This window comes from Ambystoma mexicanum, chromosome 14 (assembly GCF_040938575.1).
Source record: "Ambystoma mexicanum isolate Mex_15411 chromosome 14, UKY_AmexF1_1, whole genome shotgun sequence".
Lineage (NCBI taxonomy): Eukaryota > Metazoa > Chordata > Amphibia > Caudata > Ambystomatidae > Ambystoma > Ambystoma mexicanum.
In genome coordinates, this window is record NC_090940.1 from 595844216 (window position 1) to 595866830 (window position 22615).

General features: G+C 45.8%; 1 protein-coding gene across 2 annotated transcripts in view; it reads left to right on the top strand.

The window, feature by feature from the left end:
- The window catches only part of ZC3H14 (zinc finger CCCH-type containing 14), a 437675-nt gene that overhangs the window by 281571 nt on the left and 133489 nt on the right, over positions 1–22615 (top strand). Inside the window, exon 10 of one of the 2 annotated variants that reach the window (XM_069637953.1) lies at positions 10755–10829. In XM_069637953.1, the coding sequence (XP_069494054.1) occupies positions 10755–10829 (75 nt within the window). The remainder of the gene's footprint in view (positions 1–10754; positions 10830–22615) is intronic. The other variant, XM_069637954.1, reaches the window with a different exon arrangement.

A 22615-nucleotide genomic window follows, 5' to 3' on the forward strand; every position in this document is an offset into this window, starting at 1 on the left:
AGTTCAACCGGGCAGTAACCGTTCACTGTTTGAGCTGACAAAAAAGCATCAAAGCCACAGACCGACATGGAAGACTGAAGACAACCTTGCTAGGGTTCCTTTCTCCCGACTGCTGCATCTCGTTCAGAGTCCTTCCTTTCGCCACCAGACCGAGGAATTGGGAGACCGGGTCTGTTGCTGCTACACAGGAAAGAATCCAGCTGCATTTTCTTCAATCACACTAAAGCACTGTAGGCTCAAGGTAGAACTTGCCTCAAGCAGAATAGTCAATCCAGTGTGACTGGACTCGGATACAAGGTGTCTTGGTATCCACCCATACCTCTGGCCCAGGCTTAACTGCTTGTGCTCTTTTCGGGAGTCTTTTAGAGGGTCCATATTGTTAGGGAGATTTGTCATTTTTATGCTTCATCCCCTCTCCTAGTGAGACCCCAGCACTTTTTGATAGAATTCTGGACCCTTTTCTTTCAATCCTGAATGAGTGGAGCCTTTTTCCTCTTATTCATTCTTGTGGGCTCTGTCTTTTGGAACTCTGTTCTTTGTATTCTACCTGTACTATTGCGTCTGTCTGCTCCATTGCTCTTAAAGGCATGTGTGTTTTACTGTTGTAGCACACAGCTCCTTATCGGCAGTGTTGCTGGGGGACCATTAGGGTCCTCCTTTAAGATTCCATTTATATATCCTCGAGTAACTACAGTTCGTAAGGATAGAAAGATACTTCGTATCTCTCCCAAAACTCTATAGTCTGAGAGATTGGTGCACACTGCCTTCAGTGGAGTGCCATAGGGATACCTACTATCACCCTTCTTTCTGCTTCTGTGACTTTTTAGTCACATAGACAATCTCCTAGTTATGGCTGGTGGCAGTGGATGTGTTCTACCAACTATTGTGTGTTTTCTTACCTCATGCTGTGTCCATATCATTGTGGTGCACAATAGGGGCACTTAAGTATCAACCTGAGGCCTCCCTTCTTTTTTCACCATTACTAGCCTGGTTGTTCTTTGTTAGCCCTTCTTCTACCATTCTGGGAGCCAGAGGTCAGTGTGTGTGTTTTGCCTTTGGCGTGAACCCTCAGGTGTCCCCTCCTAGGCTCCTGGGTGTCTGGGCAGGCAGGAAGTGGGGGAGGAGCCTTCCACCCTTGTGTCCTTTGTCTGCCAGAATGCCTGAATTGGACCAGCTCCCACAGGGGTCTGGCTGTCCTGATTGGACAGACAAACTCCCCTTTCTGTAAAATGCTGCGAGAGATTGTAGAGGTGTGTGTTTTGGAACTATATAAAAGGTGAGGGTACTGGAGTGAAAAGCAAGTCGACAGCTGGAAGCTGAAGTAACCGAAGGAGAAGATGACCATGGATGCCTGCAGAATCTTTGCAACACGGTGAAGCGACCACTGCTGTCCTAACCCCGTTTTCTGTGCGACGGAGGAGCGCCAAAGAGGACAACTCCTTCCCTTTGGCTGGTGGGAACAACCAGTCCCAATACAAACTTTGAATTGAGCCATCTCCTGAAGTCCTAGGAGTTTCCAGAGTTGCAGCACCCTAATACCAGGAGACCTGCTGCCCATTTCGAGTGTTATCGTTGTGGAAAGGCTGAATCTGTCCAAATCTTTGCTGAAGCTGTAAGGATACTCCAGTGATCCGATCCAACTTGCCAAGACCCCCTCACCAGAGTGTGGAACTGCAGGAAGCAAATAAGATTGACCGGGCGATCCGTGTCCTTTGTTGGTGCTGCAGAAAAGGCACCAAAACCACAGTGGACTAAAGTTTCTGAAAGTCGTGCCCCAGGTCCTCCCTCGAGACTGCTGCTGAGCAAACACGTCCATTGTCCTGCCTTCAGTCATCATACTAAGGAATCCAGAGTTGCAACATCGCGGAGCATCCAGCACAAACATTTTCTTCTAACCTAAGGTACTGGGGTTAAAAAGGTATTGCTTACAGGATTCCGAGAAGTCACTCCAGAGCGTTGGGAGCGCACCTAGCGGGGTCCAGGTTCACCCCCTCTTACCTCCTACTCAAGCCGCTGCTTGCGTCCCTCCATTGAGTCCATTAACAGGTCTTGCTTGTTAGTTGTTTTAATTGTTAACTTGCTGCTTCTATGACATTAGATACTGGAAGAAATCCACAGAACTCTTTGTATTCTGCTGCTTGTTTGTTTGTTTGATATGGCGCAGCCGAGACCCGAAGGTAGTTGGGCGCAAGCTATACAAGGATACTTATCAACTTAGTTACACATTGTTATAAATATACAGGATTTACATGCACAGTATGTACGTATGCATGTATATATACAAAACAGGATTACATACAAGTTCTAATACAGGCAGAGTATCAGTTCACTTGATTACAGTAGGTGATCAGGTTGCTGAGAGAAGAAGGTAGAGTATCGACTGGTGGTAGGATGGCATGTAAGCCGTTAGCGGGAGGTATGGTACCCTCTCTCGGTAGGGGAGATACCTCTGGCGCTGGGTTTAGGCATCATTGGACCATAACCATGCTAGAAGTTTTCACCTGAATGAGGGGTAGGGTTGGTCGGTTCTGAGCTCAAGTGGGAGTTTGTTCCAGGACTGGGCAGCCGTAATAGGGAAGCTGGAGCCGCCAGCTGTGTTCAGTTTGTACCTAGGAATCTCAAGGGTGAAGGCGTTGGCTGATCTCATGGGTCGGTTAGAGGTTTTCCTGTTGATTCTCTCTGTAAGATACGGGGGCGTAATGTTATTCAGACATTTGGATGTCAGGGATAGTGTTTTGAGGAGGACTCTGTCTTGTATGTTGAGCCAGTGAACATTTCTCCTGAATGCAGAGATATGAACTCTGTTAGGAATATTGAGAGCTGCTCTTAGGGCATTGTTTTGGAGTCTTTGTAGTTTGTTTGTGATGTATGTATTGGAGCCCACATAGAGTGTGTTGCAATAGTCCAGTCTCGCTAGTATGAGTGCGTTGGCTAGGGTGATGCGATTGGTTTCAGAGAGGAATGGCCGGCAAGCTCGGATCAGTTTGCAGGTGTAAGCTGTGGAGGATGCTAGTGAGTTGACATGCTTCTTGAGTGAAAGCACAGAGTCGAGATAAAAGCCAAGTGTTTTGACAGCAGGTACCACTTTAATGTCGTTGTCGATATTGAAGGTTTCGTAGTTGGGGTCAAATTTTTTTATGGCCGTCTCGGAGCCTAGGATTAGGAGTTCAGTTTTATCGTCATTCAGGCCGAGGCCATGGGATGCCATCCATGCCTGAATGAGGTGGTATATCTTATTTACTAAGGCTGAGTCCTCCAGGAAGTTGCCCGAAAGGTGGATGAGGATCTGGGTGTCATCAGCGTAATTAGTGTAGGTGACACCCAGTCTGTCCAACTTGTCGAACAGGGGCTTAGTAAATATGTTATACATGGTGGGGGGGACGCAGGATCCCTGAGGTACCCCAAAGGGGACTTGAATGGGATCTGCGGCTGCGAGAGGGGAGAAGACTCTCATAGTGCGATTTGCTAAGAAGGATTGAACCCAGGTTATGGCATCACTTGAAAAATGGGCGGCTGACGTGAGGTGGTTAAATAAAACTGCGTGATCCACTAGGTCGAAAGCCGCCGATAGGTCAAGGAGGAGTAGCATAGCTGAGTTCCCTTTGTCCTTTAGTTCGTCAATTTGGGTCTTGAAGTCGATCAGGGCTGTTTCTGTGCCATGGAGGGGGCGGAAGCCAGATTGGCGAGTACCTAGCAGGTGGTTGGCTTCTAGGTGGTCCTGTATTTGTAGGTACGCTACTCTGTCGGGGATTTTGAGTAGGGAGGGGACTGGAGTGATGGGTCTGTAATTTGTTGGGATGGAGGGGTCTAGAGTTTGTATTTTGAGCAGTGGGAGTACCCAGGAGTGCTTGAGGTTGTTCGGCACTAGGTTGGTTGTCAATGAGGCATTAATGAGCTTAGTGATGAAGGGAGCTAGATCTCTGACTGCATCCTTTATGATTTGGGGTGGGCAGCGATCACCTTTGCAGTTGGAGGGTTTGAGCGAGAGAATGATTTTTTCTGTTTCAATAATAGACTTTCCTGAAGCGGAATGTTGGGGTGGTGCAGTCATGGGTGAAAGGAGATGGTTGCTGTTGGGGTATAGTCTCTACTGGGAGGAGCAGGGAGTCTTTCTTTTTGGCAATTTTGATCTGGAGGGAGGACATTTTATTCGATAGGGCATTTTGAATTTCAGTACACCATGGCTTATCCTTGGGAGTGTTATCCACCTGTGTTATGGGAGATTCAATTTCACGGAGGATAGCGAAGAGCTCCTTGGTGTCTGAATTGGCCTTAGATATTCTATTGTTGAAAGTGTCCTTTTTTGTACTAATTATTTCTTGTTTGTACAGTTTGGAGAGGTTAGTTAGTCTAAGCTTGTTTTCCTGCATGGGACAGTGATTCCAAATGGATTGTAGTTTGCGTTTTTGTGCCCTTAGTTCCTTCACTTGGGGTGTGAACCACGCATTTAGGTGGGCTTTGTTTGCTTTTACGCATTTTGATTGGTGCAATAGTGTCTAAAGCTTTGGTCATGGTGTGGCTGTAGGTTTTGACTAGTGGACTAGTGAGGTGGGGTCGGTATTGTTGGGTGGGTTATTGAGGTTGTAAAGACTTTGAGCCCTCTCTGAACTGCCTTTTGCTATGGTTGGGTTTTGGGCCTTAAAAGACTTACTGGACGAAGAAATCCTCTCTAGAACCTTGAACCTGGCTAATGTTACACTAACTAACCATTCTCCTCCCTTTAAGTAACTTTACTATGTGTGTTTACAGAGTAAATTTATTACTGTATAAACTTATACGTTAACGTATTAACGTATAAACGTGCCCCATTACATTATGTACCAATGTACCACCATATTTACCACAAAACCCCTTGTTATGAGACATATTTCTCCCTATTGCTATACTCTACTGTTATTATAACATTTCCACATATAATTCGCCAATGTAACTCTCTTGCCTGTTCATGAGTCCACTATCGATTGCTTGCTTTTACATGCCTGCTCACGCTACTGCCAATCTATTAGCATTAGCCCACTTAAGTTAGCTTAAGCATGCACCCCTTGGCTATGTCCCTGCAAAACTGAGCTGTCGAGCACAGACAACTAGACTGACCCACTTTGCGCGGCACCTGACCATTGCCCTCCAGCTAAAACTGCATTTGTTTGCCACCTAGTGCAAACTGCATTTTAGTGCCCTATTGTTGAAACTGCATTTGTTTCCCTCCTAGTGGAAACTGCATTTTAGTGCGTTATTGTTGAAACTGCATTTGTTTGCCTCCTAATGGAAACTGTATTTTAGTGCCTTACCTTAGAAACTGCATTTGTTTGCCTCCTAGTGCAAACTGCATTTTTGTGCCTTATTATAGAAATTGCACCTCACTGCCACCTAGTGGAAACTGCACCTGATTGCCTCCTAGTGGAAACTGCATTTGACTGCCATCCAGTTGAAACTGCATTCTAGTGCCTGATAATAGTGCGACCTTCTGTGCAGCACTCTCCACTTTAGCCCACCCCTCCTGCGGACTCTTACGAGCACACTGTCACTATGCACAAGAATAACACTTCCTCAACGGCTTATCACTCGGCTCTGTGACTTCTCTTCAAGCCATACCTACCTGCTGTGGCATATACTCCTTACCTCATACTCCTCACTGTACTCGCTCATATTCTCAGCACTGCTCCACTGACCAACCCACCGTTCCACACTACCACTATTATGGCCACCCCTTCTCTTTCCACAAACCCATACTTTAACAACCCTTCCCTTTGGCTACAACACTTTACCAATAGACCTACACCTAACCAACCATGCTCGATCCCAGTGAGGAATTCTAGACTTGGCGCCAGACTCACTCACGCCTCTCACCACCACCTGATTCCTACCCGACGTAATAACCACTTACCACCTATTACCATGACCGACACCACTACGCCACCCTCATCTACCTTGGTCAAAAACCTCGATATGATCACCACACCTGCTCCTAAACATTCAATCAAAGGGGCACTAATCAACGCCAGATCCCTCACGGCCCATGCACTAGATATGGCTGACCTTATCGTAACACACGACCTTGACTTCATTGCCATCACTGAAACTTGGCTCCATGCTGCCTCAGGACCGTTACTCTCACTAGCTATCCCAGCTGGATATAATGTCATTAGACATGACCGTAACACCAGCCAATCCAAAGGAGGTGGCACTGCCATCATCCATAAAAACTCCATAAACTTCTGCGTTTTCTCTGTGCATCAAATTTCATCAGCAGAAGTACTGTCAGCTAAATTAGCTCTTAACCCAAACCAGACTATTACGTTTCATCTTAACACACAGGCCCCCGGGACCTCTATCCACCTTGACTGAAGACTTATCCTACATTCTTGCAGACAACACCAAAACCAAATCTCAAACCATTGTACTAGGTGACTTTAACTTGGGTCTCTCAGACCCTAATGAGACCACTGGCCATGCAATTAATAATCTACTTTCCAACTCAGGCTTTAAACAACATATTAACGAGCCTACACACTCCAAGGGTAGAATCCTTGATTGGTTAGCTGACTTAAACTGTGAAATTAATGTTGAATCCAACCAACCTTGTGCTTGGACAGACCACCACCTAATTACCTTTTAACATCCTTGCCAGAACCATTAGTATCATCCCTGACGTCGCACCTGAGATCTCCACCAGAAATAAGCGCAACATAACTCGCGAAAAACTCCTCCCTCTAATACTCCCGATTCTCAACAAACAGGCACTTTCATGCACTGACCCTACTGTCCTGGTTGACGCATTCAATCAGACCATGCTGAAAGCCCTTGACCACATTGCCCCATCCAAACATAGAAAGCCTAAACCCTGAGCTCACCTCAATTCTTGGTTTACACCTCAGCTAAGAACCTTACGTAAAGAGAAACGGAACCTTGAAGAGCACTGGAAAAGCAACTCCACTGAAACAAATAAAGCGAGCATTATTCTTGCCACATTGAACTATAAAGAAGCTATACTTCAGGTGAAAAGACACCTACAACAAACGCATTGAACAAGCTAAATCTAATACCAAAGAGCTGTTCAGAATACTAAAAGAGTTGGAAACCCCTGTCACCCCACCTGACACTTGCACTAAAGACAGCACCTGGTGTGCTAATATTCAAAATGCACTCCTTGGAAAAATAGCTTCTCTCCAAACCAAAATTAATAACAAAAAAACAGTCTCCAGTTTAACCCGCTACCTAATACTCATACAGTCAATAACAACCCTAGCATTGACTCATTGAAACCTTTCAGTTCCTCACCTCTAACCTTCACGGAAGTTGAACATATTAACAGCCTCAAACCCTCCAACTGCTAGGGGGACCTATGCCCCGCTCCTATTATTAAGGGGGACTCTCATGACCTAGCTCCTTTCATTACTACCCTCATAAACTCCTCCTTCAGCACTGGGGTTGTCCCTGACAATCTAAAGGACGCCTGGGTTATCCCGCTCCTGAAAAAAACATCATTGGATGCTAATATACCAACCAACTACAGGCCTATCACTACGGTGCCTTTTCTGCTAAATATCCTTGATCGAGCTGCCTATCTATAGATCCAAGAGTATCTTGAATCTAACAAACTCTTGGCATTGAGGCAATCCAGGTTCCGCCCACGGCACGGCACCAAAACTGCCCTCATTGATCTTAAAACCCAGATCGAAGACCTAAAAGATGAGGGCAAACTTGCCCTTCTACTTTTACTTGATCTTTCTGCGGCTTTCGATCTTGTAAATCACCAAATACTCTGTCGACACCTCAAACTAGCTGCCCACTTCTCTGATAAAGCAACTGCCTGGATCAGCTCATTTCTGGAAAACAGATCCATGAGGGCTTTCTCCCCTGCTGCGGCAGCAAAACCCGCACCAGTCACCTGCGGAGTACCACAAGGATTGTGTGTCTCCCCTACTTTGTACAACATGTTTACAAAGCCTCTATTAGATATTTTGGACTATCTGGGTGTCACCTACACGAATTATTCTGACAACACCCAGATACTCATCCCTTTCACAGGAGACTATGCCACAGACTCTCTTGCTGTTAATTCCATCTACCAAGTCATCCAAGCATGGATGGCGCAACACGGACTTGTCTGAACGACGAAAAGACAGAGCTCCTCATCCTCGGTTCTCACCAAAGACTCAGCAGACTAGACCCCCTGTTTAAATCCATCACTATTGATGGCAACACTATTAAGGTCTCAAGGACACTAAAACACTAGGCATTTATATTGATTCCACCTTATCCTTGGCTAGACAAACTAACAGTCTCCTCCGCTGCTGCTTACACTTGTAAACTCATCGCAGCCAGTCACCCTTTTTTAACTCCAACCAACTGTACTACATTAGCCAGGACCCTGGTGATGTCTAAAATCGATTACTGCAACGCCCTCTATCTTGGCACTAACCTTTGCAATATCAATAAGTTACAAATCATTCGAAATAACGCCATTAGAGCTGCACTAAATATCCCCAGAAACCAACATATATCGGACACCAGACGAAGCATCCGCTGGCTTTCAGTAGCGCAAAGAATATCCCTGAAAACACTGGCTCTCACACACAAATGCCTCACGAACCAAGCATCAAGCTACTTGGCCAACAGATTCTCCATCCACACCTCCAACAGACCTCTCAAAAGTGCTCAGACTAACTGCCTCTCCATACCTCGCTTCAACCTTCAAAGATCTGGTTGGACTAGCTTCCCAGTAAAAGCGGCCAAACTCTGGAACTCGCTCCCCCACCTACTAAGAGCTGAACCATCTTTCCAGACCTTCAAAAACATGGCCAAAGCTTGGCTATCTGCCCAAGACTCGCCCCCGTCAGTTCACTAGCCACCACCCTTGTGACTGGCTACAGCCTTATCCCTTTGTAAATACGCAGCCAGCTATCCTGTACTATATGTGTATGTACTTAATCTTCGTTGTAATTTTTTGGTAAATTTCTGTAATGCCACTGTCTGTTCATACCATGTTGTAACATAAGAGATGCGCCCAGATGCCTTGGGGCCTTGTGCGCTTTACAAATAAATAAAATACAAAACTGTTAGAGTCAGCAGGTGCGCATGATAACAGGTAATCTAGCATTGGGCCTCATTCCGAGGCTGGCGCTATCCATGGAGTAAATAGCACCATGGTAAGCAACCATGGAGCTATTTACTCCATGGAAATCCGGCATGGTGAATGGAGTAATTACCGGTCCATTCCAAGGTTGGAGGGACCGGTAATTCCCCATTCACCATACCGGTTCCCTATCCCCATTCCTGCCCCCATAGGGCTCAATGGGAATGGGGAAGGAGTAAAATACGGCACCGTAAATTACGGTGCCGTAATTTACTCCAAGGTCCCTTTGCGGGTTGGAATTTTAACGCCTGCTAAAAGCAGGCGTTAAATGCCAACCCGCAAAGGGGAACTCGGAATATGGTGGTAAGTGTTAACGGTCACCGTTGCCATTAACGGTGACCGTTAACCCTTACCTCCAACCTCAGAATGAGGCCCATTGTCTTTTCCCTTTCTAACGTTGCTACAAATGTAACTGCGAGCAAACAAAAAAGCGAAAGTGCCCTTTGTAGTGTATTCTCATATCATACTACAGTAGGACTTTAGGAAAACTCCCATAACACTTATACATTGTGTTATCGTGCTAAAGTATTTTATTTAAAGAACTAACGTATCCTGAGGAACTTTGCCTTTTCTGCTGCTGCATAAGACTTTTGCTCCCATCCAACACTGACTTTGATGAACTCTTTAAGGGTTAGGGATTGGACTGCTAAAGCATTCCAAGCCTTGAAAAGAGTTTCTAAGAAGTAGATCACTACTATTCATGTTGAATAACCCTCATTGTACTTCCTACAGACTTTGTCTGAGTGACTTTGTAAATGAATGAAACTGTGATTTCACTGTAACAAATGTGGGGACGCGCCACTACTATTTAAGCAGAGGAACTGTCATTACTGTCCTTTTCTTTAACAGTTGTAAGCGTGAGCGACTACTATTGAGGCAGTCATCTCTGAAAAGTATTGTTGATATTTACTGTGTGTATTGGTTAGTCTAAAATAGTATTTACCTACCTTGCCTTGTATATAAAATAACTGTATATTTTATTAGAACTTCCAGTGTGTGAGAGTTTCTTTTGGCTAATGCATTGACTGTGTTCATTGTGTTTACCTACATCTCCCATCCTCCTCAAGAGATAAGCCTGGCCGCTCTGCCATTCTACCAATCTTTTGGGTAGTACAGACTTAAAATAAGTGTTTGGGAGCTGTATACAATGGGATAGTTTTATAGAGTCTTACCTCCAGGTGAAATTAAGGAAAACTCCCCCAACAGTTACTTGCACACCTAACATCGCAAAGCTCACATAGAAACCACAGACATTCACTTTTTCGAATATCCGATTACGTAACTGGTTATAAGAGTGAGTCTGAAGGGTACCGCTGTGCATTCAGCTTGCCTTGGTGCTAGTTGGCAGTAACTGGAAATACAATTGGTATTCCCATCTTTCCCTCTCTGTGCTCCTATGGGATTAGGGGTCCAAGGTTTCCATGGGGCCTCCAACAAACAATGCATGACCAGTGCCTATCTTGGAGTTTAGATGACCTCACAAATGCCTGAAGCTGGTGTTATTTTAGTCCTCCTTGTTCATGTAACTCTGCTGCCTTTGGACTCCCCAATGTTTACTTTTTAAAATATTTGCATATGAAGTTTTGTGTCCCATTTCTCTTCTCCTTCTTTTGCTCAGGAACTTCTCAGAGGGAGGCCTTGTTTTCCCGACTCCGGCTTGATCCAGTTGAAGGTAATACCAGGATGAATCCAGGTTTGTGGAGTGCTTGATAGCAACTTTGCCTGCTGGCTCAATTGTTTTGTAGATCATAGAAATTGAAAAAGAGAATTCACTGCAAAATTCAAACTCCATAAAGTCTGTTCACATCACTACCTTCAGAAACAGTTTGGTCCTATTTGCTATCTTCAGTGGCTTTCAACAAATAGGTGCAGTCACTATGAGCATGTATTGCCCGATTTGACATCTTATGGTTTCCTTATCTTGTGATTGTTAGTCTTTAGTATTCTTACCTCCACCTAGCAAGCATAATTAAATGAATTAGTATCTTAAAACATTGGAGAGCCTATTAGATTCAGGGCATTGTTGAAAAAGACAATCTTCTGGTCCATCTGCACTATTTTGTGCTTCTATCCACTATCAAAGGTATTTTATGTACCATTGTTAGGACTGATTTTCTATACTCTGGCCTGAAGGGGCAACCTATGTTGTGACAGGGACAACTCTGGGAGCTGTAGCCAAACCAGTTCAAGGTAGCAGTGGTCTAGGCTAAGTCTCAAGAGGTGGTGAGCTTGTAAAGTGTCCACAATGAGTACACACCATGCTAGTCACAAATTACACTTAGACATTATGCATAAAAATACAGTTCTTTATTTCTGGCCAAACACTATCAAAAATGACTAACTGGTAGAAGTATCACACAACACTAATAATAGAATACATATATACAGTCACTAGAGTAGGGCATAATACAGATCAAACCCCTGTAAAGGGAAGTGTAGATAAGTTTATGCACTACAGGTCCACAGAGAATTAGCGCTAGCTTCAAAAGTCCTTCCCTAAATTGCCTGGGTCCTTAAGCCCAAAAGTTCAGGAAAAGTCCGACACAGTTTGTAAGGCTGGAAAAAAGGAAGCTAGGGTCTCTGGGGTCCAGTGAACGATTCCAAGGGTGTTAGAGGACAAGTTATTCTAACTAACAAAAGTGTCCCCAACTTTCAGAAGGCTTGCGTGAACAAGCAGTGACAACGTCAACGTATTGTAAAAGTTAGCAAAACTTTTAAAGGGTGTTTAGGAGACAGGTAAGAACCACTGTAACTCGCTCCCAGTACTCCGATTATTCACAGGATTGGCAGGCCGATGGAAGAATGTCTGAGGTTGCTTTTCCTGCCATTTGCCTCAGTCCTTGATTCGCAGGGGTTGCAGGCTCAAGCAGATCTCTGGTGTCTTTAGCTAGTGCAAGGACCCTCAGTTGAAGAATAGAGCAAAACACGATGCAGAACCCCTCTCGGGGACTGGACTCGACTCAGGTGAACTGTTTCGGATAGTGGTCACTGCAGCACGGAAACGCAAAGGGACTCACTTGTTGCAGTCGGACTATCCCTCCTATCTAGGGTCCCCTCGAAGCTAGCACTCCAAAATTTTGCTGAGGTAAGTCTTGTAGGACAAGCTGAGGATCCCCCCCCAAGTTCCAAGCCTCAACGGTGACGGCAGCACGGCAGCCCAAACTCAGACTGACAGTCCCGGGACACTTCCAAAGGCTCTTTTTTCAGGATACCCACCAGACGTTGGGAATGGATGTTCCCTCCACTCCAAGGTTCGCAGCTCCCTCGCAGGACTGAAGATCAGCAGCAAGACAGGGCTCTTCAAGTACGGTAGCAAAAGTCAGTTGCCAGGCCTGCTTCAGATGGGTCACCGGTCTCCTCACGGGTCTCACAGCTGGACAGAAGTCTTGGCTCCTTCAAGTTTCTCCATGATCTCTCTCGAGTGGGTGCAGGGGACCTCTTCTTATCCCAAAAGCCAGGTAAGAGCTGAAACCCACACTAACCATTAGCAGAACTAGACCCACACACACCCCAGCAGTGGTCAAAACAGGACCACTGGTGAGAACACTCATGCATAACACTCAGATACACTGTAACCAGTTTTTGGATTGGGACCAGACAGTCCCAGCCCACATACTGCCAGCAAACGCACATAGCCCCCCAGTAGCCCGCCAAAAGCCTCTGCTTTCCCGGGCACTGGAAGTCCATATAAGGATTTTTCCTTGCCTCGCAGGCCAAGAAGAAAGCTAAATGACACGATGGCCAAAGGACAAGCAAAAAACCTTGCGGTATGGCCATTTTTGGTCACTAGCTAGAGTTAGTAGCCAAACGCAGTAAACGCGGTAAGGCTAAAATGAAAAGCCCGCAAAAATGGTAAAAAAAACACTGCTGCCACCAGCTTGTTCATTTACCACACCTAGAGTTACCAGAAAAATCCTCTGAGTGTTAGTCTACGGGGAAAACAAAAGTCTACCCCGTTGTACTGCATTGTGAGATGCATTGTACAATGATAAAAAGTTACCACAAGTGATAACAAGTTACTAAAAGTAGTAACTAAGTAACAAGACTAAGGGAAACAATGTTTCCCAGTATTAACAGCATGACAGACATATCAGTTTTCCCATAACAGATGAGCAAAAGACAGTGTAGTGAAGCTTAAGGCTTCACTGCACTGTAAAAGTTACAGGTCAGGATCAAAACTAAAAGCAAAAAGTTTGGGGTCAAGTATGCAGTCAAGATAAATCTTCCTAACAACCATGTAGAGAAGTGCCTAGACTTCTGGCTAGGCAGTACCCATCCTAAGGATGGCAGCACCCTCTTCAAATCTGATTGCTATGTGGCAGCCTTTTTCAGAAATGTTCTAGCTGGACACAATGGCCCTATGCTTTATCAAGCCATATAGGAATCCTTGTCAGCATTTATAGAATGAACTCAAAACCTGCCATGATCACCTCCTGCATATTTTAAGGCTTTTGATCTTACCGTAGCGGCCTACATCGGCAAGCCCTTTTGCTCCCCATTTTGTGAGATGTTGGCTTCAATGTACCTTACGCTTCACTAGAAATGCAAGGTGCAGTGGCAGACCCACTCGGATATTTAAATTATGCAGCTTATTTCCTTACCGATATAAAAACACAAAAAGATTGTTGACTCTGCAGTATGCCCTGGCAGTAACGTGTTCAGATGCTGCTAGGCTGTGCCATGTCGCGCTTCTAGTGTCCTCTTGGCAATAGTTAACCCAACCTTTGGTATAAGCATGTACTACACAAGTTGGTAGAGTGACTGAGCAGCCAGGCGTATCTCAAGAGGGGTCAATGTGAGCAGTAGGGTTATCACACGGGGATTCACAGTGACAAGTATCCAAATAAACATTTACTCTCAAGGTTTCTTGATTAAACAATTATTTATTAATTTAACAGTCAGTTGAATAAGCCTTCTTTAGAAGGGAGCAAATATATGTAACACAATAATATGCTTCAAAATTACGCACACTCCGTTTCAATGAATCAGTAGATACCCATTTGGGATGGCACACAGTCACTTCCTACATCCTGAGGTGACTTAAATAACTAAGACACTGTGGACATTGATATATCACTGGTACATTTAGAGCAATACTGAGTTTCTTGTCAAAAGGAAAAGAGGGGGAAAGAAAACAATGGTTAACAAATATTCATAAGCAGGTAAGTACTTTTTGAACCCTCCATTGCAAAGTAAATTAATCCATTCCTTGGGAATAGTTAAAGCACAAAGTCAGAGGTAAGAAGAGTCTTTCATGGAGCCAGGACAGCCAATGTTAGTTGAGCAAAAGTCTAGGTGAGCTGAAGGACTTCCCGCGGGTAGGTATAAAAGTCTTACACAATGTTTTAAAAGTCTTTGCAGAAAATGAAATCACTGTAGGACCACAAGCTGGGAGGCTTGTGAGGGGCAAAGCTGTAAGAAACTCTGTAAGGGCAACCAAGACCAGTATCAACTGAGTTAGCAAGGCTACACAACAAGAGGTAAGTCCCATTAGTTTTACATTAACTTTGGTATGAAGAAAACTGGTTCCAGCTGGCTTCTATTCCTATGTAGGTCTGCAGATCCTGTGTTCCTGGGCCTCAGTTGTGGGGACAAGAGGGAGGACTTCTGGGGACTCCTGCACCACGAATGGAAGGTTGGCGGCAGCAATTGGCAAACTTCAGATCAGTGGCACTTCGCGGTTTCAGCTCCTTGCGGCTCTCGCAAGCAGCACCACTGTGGTTCTCTGATACCTTTATGGACTTTCCTCGCATATGAGGTCCAGCACTCTGTTGAGGTGGCTAATGCTTGGTCAGTCCTGCTTCATGGGAGTCTGGAGGATCTTCCTGGAGCTTGGGTCCGACTTAAAAACGATGCACTCGATCTTGTGTTCCTCTCCCTGGCCAACGGTTCCTGCTGCAGCAATTGAGGTACAGCCAGCTCTAAGAGGATGTCCAGTCGAGTATGCTTTGGGGTTGATTGGTCCCACCAACCCAAGGGGAGAAGTAGTTTTTTGCAGGGCTTCTCTAGTCGAGGCGGATTCGTAGCTTCATCAAGGCCAAAGGGCTTCACCAGGCAAACAAACGGTCCAGGAGTTGCAGTAAGCGTCTCTTCCAAGTTCTTCTTCGGATTCCTTCGTCCAGTGGTCGACTCTGCCTTCCAAGCCAAAAGTCTCGCCTTTTATGCAAGTTTTGCCCATTCATTCGCAGCCTAGCTGTCACTCACACAGCAGGGTGGCTGTCCTGCAAGGACAGCCAGCCAGCCAGTCAATCAACTTTTGATGCATTCCTGTAACCAAGGGGATTAAGCAAAGAGAGTTTCGGGCACCTCCCTCACTTCCTGCCCTGCCAGACACGCTGGAGCCAGAGACGGGCTTCACCAGTGAATCCCGCCAAAGGCCAAACAAAGGGACCAAACCTGGTTTGGCACGCAGAGTAAATCTCATGAAGGACCTTTCCAACAAGAATTGGTGATAAAAGAAGACTGGGCCATTTTGACAAAATGGGCACCCGTAGGTGTCTTTTTGCAGCTGCAATTTCAGCCCACGGTAAAAACAGATAATGGTAGGAAAAAGTAAACCACTGCCACCAGCCATTAATTTTAGAAAGCACCCTATTGTAAGTTAGTGTGTGCGAAGTCTAGAAAGGTACACAATGTAAGTAAATTCAATTTCACTTCACTGCTCTTGGAAACAGTAGTTTCACCAAGAGAAGGTATTTAAACCTTTGGGAAATCTAAGAGCCCTGTGCCCCTGCACTGAAGGTGCTGTGCGTCATACTGTAAAGATGATGCGTATGGAGTTTGTCAGACTCTAAAGTCAAAAGAAACAGTCCAAATCGCAGAAAAATACACGAGAGAGTGGGGAAAAAGGGTCTCACTCTCTCCAGGTTAGAAATTAAGTCCTAAAGTCCAGAAAATGTGCTAGGGGTTTTAGGCAAGATTATGTGCTGTACCCTCTGGGTGCACTACAGCAACCTTCACCTCCTGGCAATAGGAACCAACCTTTGGAATAAGTCTGTACTACACAGGTTGGTAGTGTGGCTGAACAGCCAGGCTGATCTCAAGAGGGGGTCAATGTGAGCTGCAAGGCTGTAACACTGAGTTTCACAGTGATAGTTATTCAAATAAACACACTCAAGGTTTTTTGATTAAACAATTAATTATTTAACAGTCAGTTATGGAATCCTTCAGAAGGGAGCAAACATGTAGCAATTATAATATACTTCAAAACACACTCTTAGTTTATCTAAATCAGATGATTCCCATTGGGGATGGCACACAGACACTTCCTACACCCTTCGGTGACTTAAATAGCTAGGACACTGGACATATATTTATCACTGGCACATTTAGAGCAATACTGAGTTTGGTGCAAAGGTTAGCTAGGGGAATAAAACAAAGATTAACAAATAATTCATAAACCGGTTGGTACTTTGTAAAGCCTTCCAATGTCAAGTAAATTAACCCTTTCCTGGGCGAAAGGTGAAACACAATGTCAGAGGTAAGAAGAGTCTCTCAGGGAGCCAGCACAGCCAATGTTAGTTGAGCAAAGTCTAGAGGAGCTAAAGATCTTCTATGCAGGCAAGAAAGTGTCTTGAACCGTGTTTTTGGAACAGTTTGTAGAAATAAGTTTCACTTTAAGGGCCACAAGCTGGGAGGCTTGTGAGGGACAAAGCTGTAAGCAACTCTGCAAAGCAACCAAGACAAGTCTCAACTGAGAGCAAGTAAGGCTACACAACAAGAGGTAAGTTCTCTTAGACTTTACAGTACCTTTGGTTAGAAGAAATGGTTCCAGCTGGCTTCTATTCCTGTACAGCTCTGCAGATCCTGGTGTTCCTGGGCGTCAGTTGTGGGGACAAGAGGGAGGGTGTCTGTGGACGCCTGCACTGCAATGGGAAGGTCAGCGGCAGCAATGGGCAAACTTCAATTTAGGGGCATTTCAGCGTTTCAGCTCCTCAAGTCTGACAGCAAATGGAAACACTGCGGTTCTCAGATACCACTTCAGACTTTCCTTGCATCTGGGTTCCAGCACCCTGTTCAGTTGGCTCACGCTTGGTCAGTCCTGCTGCAGGGAAGTCCAGAGGATCTTCCTGGTACTCGGGTCCTACTTTAAAAATGATCCACTCGAATTGGTGTTCCTCTCCCTGGAACTTCGGTTCCAGCAGCAGCAGTGGAAGTACAGCCAGCTTCGAGAGGATGTCCAAACAAGTTCACTTTGGGGTTGATTGGACCCACCAACCCAAGGGGAGAAGTCGTTCTTTCAGGGCCTCTCTAGTCGAAACGAATTCGGAGCATTAGCACAGCAGCAGGGATTCACCAGGTAAACCAACGGTCCAGGAGTTGCAGCAAGCGTCTCTTCCAAGTTCTTCGGATTCCTTTGTCCAGTTGGCGAGGCAAGCAAATGCCTTGCCTTTTATGCAGGTTTCGCCTATTCATTCCAGCCCAGCTGTCAATCACACAGCGGGGTGGCTGTCCTTGCCGGATAGCCAGCCTGCCAATCACCTTTGGGTGCATTCCTGTAACCAAGGGGATTAAGCACAGGGAGTTTCAGGCACCTCCCTCTCTTCCTGCCCCTGCCAGACATACTGCAGCCAGAGGCGGGCTTCACTTGTGAATCCCGCCAAGGACAAAACTAACAAAGGGCCCAAACCTGGTTTGACGCGCAGAGTAAATCTCAAGAAGGAACTTTCTGACAAGAAATGGCACTAAAAGAAGACCAGGGCCATTTTGACAAAGATGGGCACCCATGGGTGCCTTACTGCAGCTGTGTACGTAGCCCCCGGTAAAAACACACAATGGTAGTAAAAAGTAAACCACTGCCACCAGCCATTAATTGTAGAAAGGGTAACATATAGAAATGTTACATGAGAAACTAGACAAAGGGGATACTAAGTAACCCCCCCAGCACCCTATGATAAAAGTGTGTGCTGGGTCGTCTAGAAAGTTATAAAATTTAAGTAAAGTCAATTTCACTTCACTGCTCTTGGAAACAGTAGTTTTACCAGGAGAAGGTATTTAAACCTTTGGGAAATCTAAGAGACTTCCCTGTGCCACTGCACTGAAGGTGTTGTGTGTCATAGTGTAAAGATGATGCCTATGGAATTTGTCAGACTCCAAAGTCAGAAGAAAGAGTCCAAATCACAGAAAAAATACATGTGGGGAAAAAGGTCTCACTCTCTCCAGGTTAGAAATTAAAAGTCATAAAGTCCAGCAAAAGAGCTGGGGGTCTCTAAGGTAGAAGGGAATTAGCACATGTCTGAAAATTCTCCCAAACAGGGGGTCTCTAAGGTAGACGGGAATTAGCACATTTCTGAGAATTCTCCCTAACAGCAGGAATGTCATTTAGGGGTCGCAACTGCAACCCCCTCTCCCTCGCTACCCCTGTGGTCTCCCTTGCTACCCCCAAAAAAAGCTAAAAATAATATATATATATATATAGTAAAACGAGGAGAGGGGCGCACTCCAGTTCCCTGCACAACCGTCTCAGCCACTGGTGTTCTCCTCCGACCGGTTTCTATGTTCTTACACGTCATCAGGAAGGCAGTCTTAACTTGCAGCTCACAGCAAGTGCAGGTGATGATAATCAATGATGATTTCTGCTGCAAGGGCTTCTGGTAGATGTAGTCATCAGGTTATCAAGGAAAAAGCTCACGCCCAATCCCACAATGGAGAAGGGGGTGGGGGAGTAGCCTGCACTGAGGCACTCCAAAGCAGGGCATATATCACCCCGGTGCAGCACCTTATCAGGTCTTGAAGATTCCACCCTTCAAAATCCTGGAAATGTGGTAAAACGAGGAGAGGGGCGCACTCCAGTTCCCTGCACAACCTTCTCAGCCACTGGTGTGAGTCACTGATTTAGTCTGTTCTTAAAAACCTCAACTCAGCCGACAAATGTGTACCAAAACCGGTTGGGTGATATTGTATGTATATTTTTTATATATAAAGCACGGAAGTGCTCACGCATCGTTATCATTTGGCCATGGACGTCTGCTTGCATTCACAGTAATTTGGTAATATCGGCCTATACACACACCGATCTTAACGATACATTTGGCGATCCATTCTTGTATGAAATCTATATCACATTATAGTGATATTGTAACCATCTTTTTTGTAGTGTACTTAGGATCAATGCTATGTGACGCCACTACCTGGTTTGTCAAAGGGTGAAAGGTCATGTGCCATTGTTTCCCGTTATAGCACTTCAGGGTGGGCTCAAATTACATCACTTCCTGTGATGTCATCAGAGGACAAGGGTTGTGTGATGTCACTTCCGCTACCCCTGGCATTTTGGCGAAATTACGTCCCTGGCGCAAGGTATTGCCATCTAGGGGGTGGCATTCAGTGCTTCCCCCCCACCCCTCCTCCAGGGCCCGTCTATAATGCAACATGTAGGTTATTGCCAAAACCTTGTGCGTTGCCGTGCGGTTTGTGTCAAGCCCCACACTGTGTATAGAGTGGTATGGTGTAGTTAGTTTGTCTTTAGGCCCTATTGTTGCTGCGTGTCAGGCAGAATTACATGTGTCGGACTCTACTCGCTGAGACAATAGGTTTTTTTTTCACAGCATAGGGTGCATTGCGTGTCGTGCAGTATTACAGTAGTTGATGAAAAGCACAATACATGGTCAAAAACATTACATTTAAGATACTAAGAGCATATTTGATCATTTTCTTTTGAGCGCAACTAGTGAAAAAGTCTGTTAGGGGGGTTTTCCTAAGCCCCTACTGGCAGTAAGACTTTAGTAAGCTATGCCAGTAGTTTGTAGATCCCAACTCTTAGTATCAGTCTGTACTAGCTCAGGACCTTGGTAGTGTGGCAAAGCAGTCAGGCTTATCTTAAGAGGAAGATGTGAGCTGTAGGTAAGTATTGGGGAGATTTCTCATTTCTGTGCTAATTCCCTTCAACCTTAGAGACTCGCAGCTCTTTTGCTGGACTTTAGGGCTTTTTATTTTTTAAACCTGGAATGAGCGAGACCTTTTTCTCACTCTCGCATGCATTTTGACCCATTTTGTATTATGTGTTTCCTTTGTTTTTGGAGTCTGACCAACTCCAGAGGCATCTTTTTGTGTGGCGACACACAGCACCTTCACTGCAGTGTCACTGAGAAATCCTTTAGATTTCTCCATAAGGTTTAAATACCTTGTCTTGTGAGAACTACTGTTCCCAAGAGTAGTAAAGTGAAATTGACTGTACTTACCTTTTTCTCTTTGTAGGTCCAACACACAACATCTTACGTGGAGTGCTGGGTGGGAGGGGGTTACCTAGTAGCCCCTTCTCCTACATTCTCATGTAACATTTTTTATGTTACCCTCACTATTTTAAATGGCTGGTGGCAGTGGTTTAATTTTCCTACCATTGTGCTTTCCTACCGCAGGCTGAATCCTCAGCTGCAGTATTGCACCCATGAGTGACCATTTTGTCAAAATGTCCCTGGTCTTCTTTTTTCGCCATTTTCGGTTTGTGGGGTCTTTCTTGGGGTTTACGTCAAGGCCAAGTTGAGCCCTTTGTTCATTTTGCCTTTGGCAGGCTTCAGGGCTGATGCCCGCCTCTGGCTCCAGTGTGTCTGGGAAGGCAGGATGTGAGGGAGGTTCCCGAAACTCCCCTGTCCTTTGTCTCTAGGAATGCCTGAATATGCAACCATTCCTGATTGGCTGGCTGGCTGTCCTTTCAAGACAGTCACCCTTCTGCGTGATTGACAGCCTAGGTGTTAGGGAGAATTCTACCTTAGAGACTGCCAGCTCTTTTTGATGGACTTTATGACTTTTGATCTCTCATATCATTTTAATGTGATTCATTCTCTGTTTTTCTTTTTACTTTGGAGTCTGACAAACTCCATAGGCATCATCTTTACATTGTATCACACAGCACCTTCATTGCAGTGGCACAGGGAAGTCTCTTAGATTTCCTAAAGGTTTAAATACCTTCTCTTGGTGAAACTACTGTTTTCAAGAGCAGTGAAGTGAAATTGACTTCACTTAAATTTTGTAAATTTTCTAGACCCAGCACACACTATCTTACAATAGGGTTCTGGGGTGGGGGGGTTACTCAGTATCCCTTTTGTCTAGTTTCTCATGTAACAATTTTATGTTACCCTTTCTACAATTAATGGCTGGTGGCAGTGGTTTACTTTTTTACTACCATTACGTGTTTTTACCGGGGGCTGCGTACGCAGCCACAGTAAGGCACCCATGGGTGCCCATCTTTGTCACAATGGCCCTGGTCTTCTTTTTTCACCATTTCTTTGCCATTTCTTGCTGGAAAGGTCCTTTTTGAGATTTACTCTGTCTCCAGTAGGCCTGCATCTATCTTCTGCGCTCAGCTCCTGCAAGAACAAGAACACCGTTGGGAACAGCCTTACCTTGCGGCGCTTCTTCTATTCTGCGGGCATCTTCGGCGGTGTCATTCTCCAGCATGGGGTCTGGCATGGATTCACATGCTCATGAATATTCCCCGTCATCAGGCTGGGAATCCTCGGTAAAGAAAAATCAGTATCAGTTTCGTTTCTGATCTGTCTTTCGTAGTAGTAACCAATCACTGATCTCTGCGTCATACTGACCACAGCCAATGACTGCCATCTCCCTAAGGCCCGCCTCTGGCAGCCATCTTCAGATTTTTACCGCACGTTCAAGTGTTGGGAGTCCTCGTGCTTAGCTCTCGAGCTTTTGCTGCGTTTTCACACTTTTTCAGGTGAATTTTCACATTTTTCGGTTAATCGAGCCTCAAGCTCCACCATTTCTACTCCCGTTTAACGGGTACCCGTTGCAGGATTTTCCTACGCCCCTCAAGGGTGAAGATTTCGTCGAATCAACCTTTTGGAGGATTCCAGAAGATTTGCGGCCTACTTCGAGATGGCTCAGGACGCGAGTTCGTCACCCGGACCCAAGCTGTTTCGCAGCTGCCCTGGATGCGGGCTGCAGAATGTGTTTAAGGAGGACGAGCATTTGCGATGCCTCTGTCTTCATGGGGACAAGACTCACGTAGAGAAGGACTGCCAGTTCTGCAAGAACTTGTCGGAGCGGACCATGAGGGACCGTCGATCCCGCCTCGCCAGCTGGTTGGAGAAGGGCTCAACGGGTGAGAAGAAGAAGAAAGGGTCCGAGCGGGCTTCTAAGTCCTATACGGGCGCCCCGGCGACGGGGGCCCAACATCAGGCCAAGCGCCGCGAGTCCGCTGGCTCCGGGAGCGCCGAAAGGACGGGCTCTTCGGTCGCCAGGCAGGGCGCACCTTCCCCGGCACCGTCAACCACAAGCCAGCGCTCCGGTTCAGGCAAGAGGAAGTCCGAGACCCCGGGTAAGCTTCGGGAGAAGCCCCGTCCGATCTCGGGAGAGGGGGAGCGAGGCGTCGCCCCTCCCCCTAAGGAGAAGGCCCGGGACGCACCTAAGGTGGTGAAGGTCCCTACCCAGCACGCAAAGGCCTCTAACGAGGCGATCGCGGCGACTCTGGCCAAGCCGGCAGAGACCCGGCCAGCGGAGACTGCCTCTGGGACGAGAGTTTCCCTG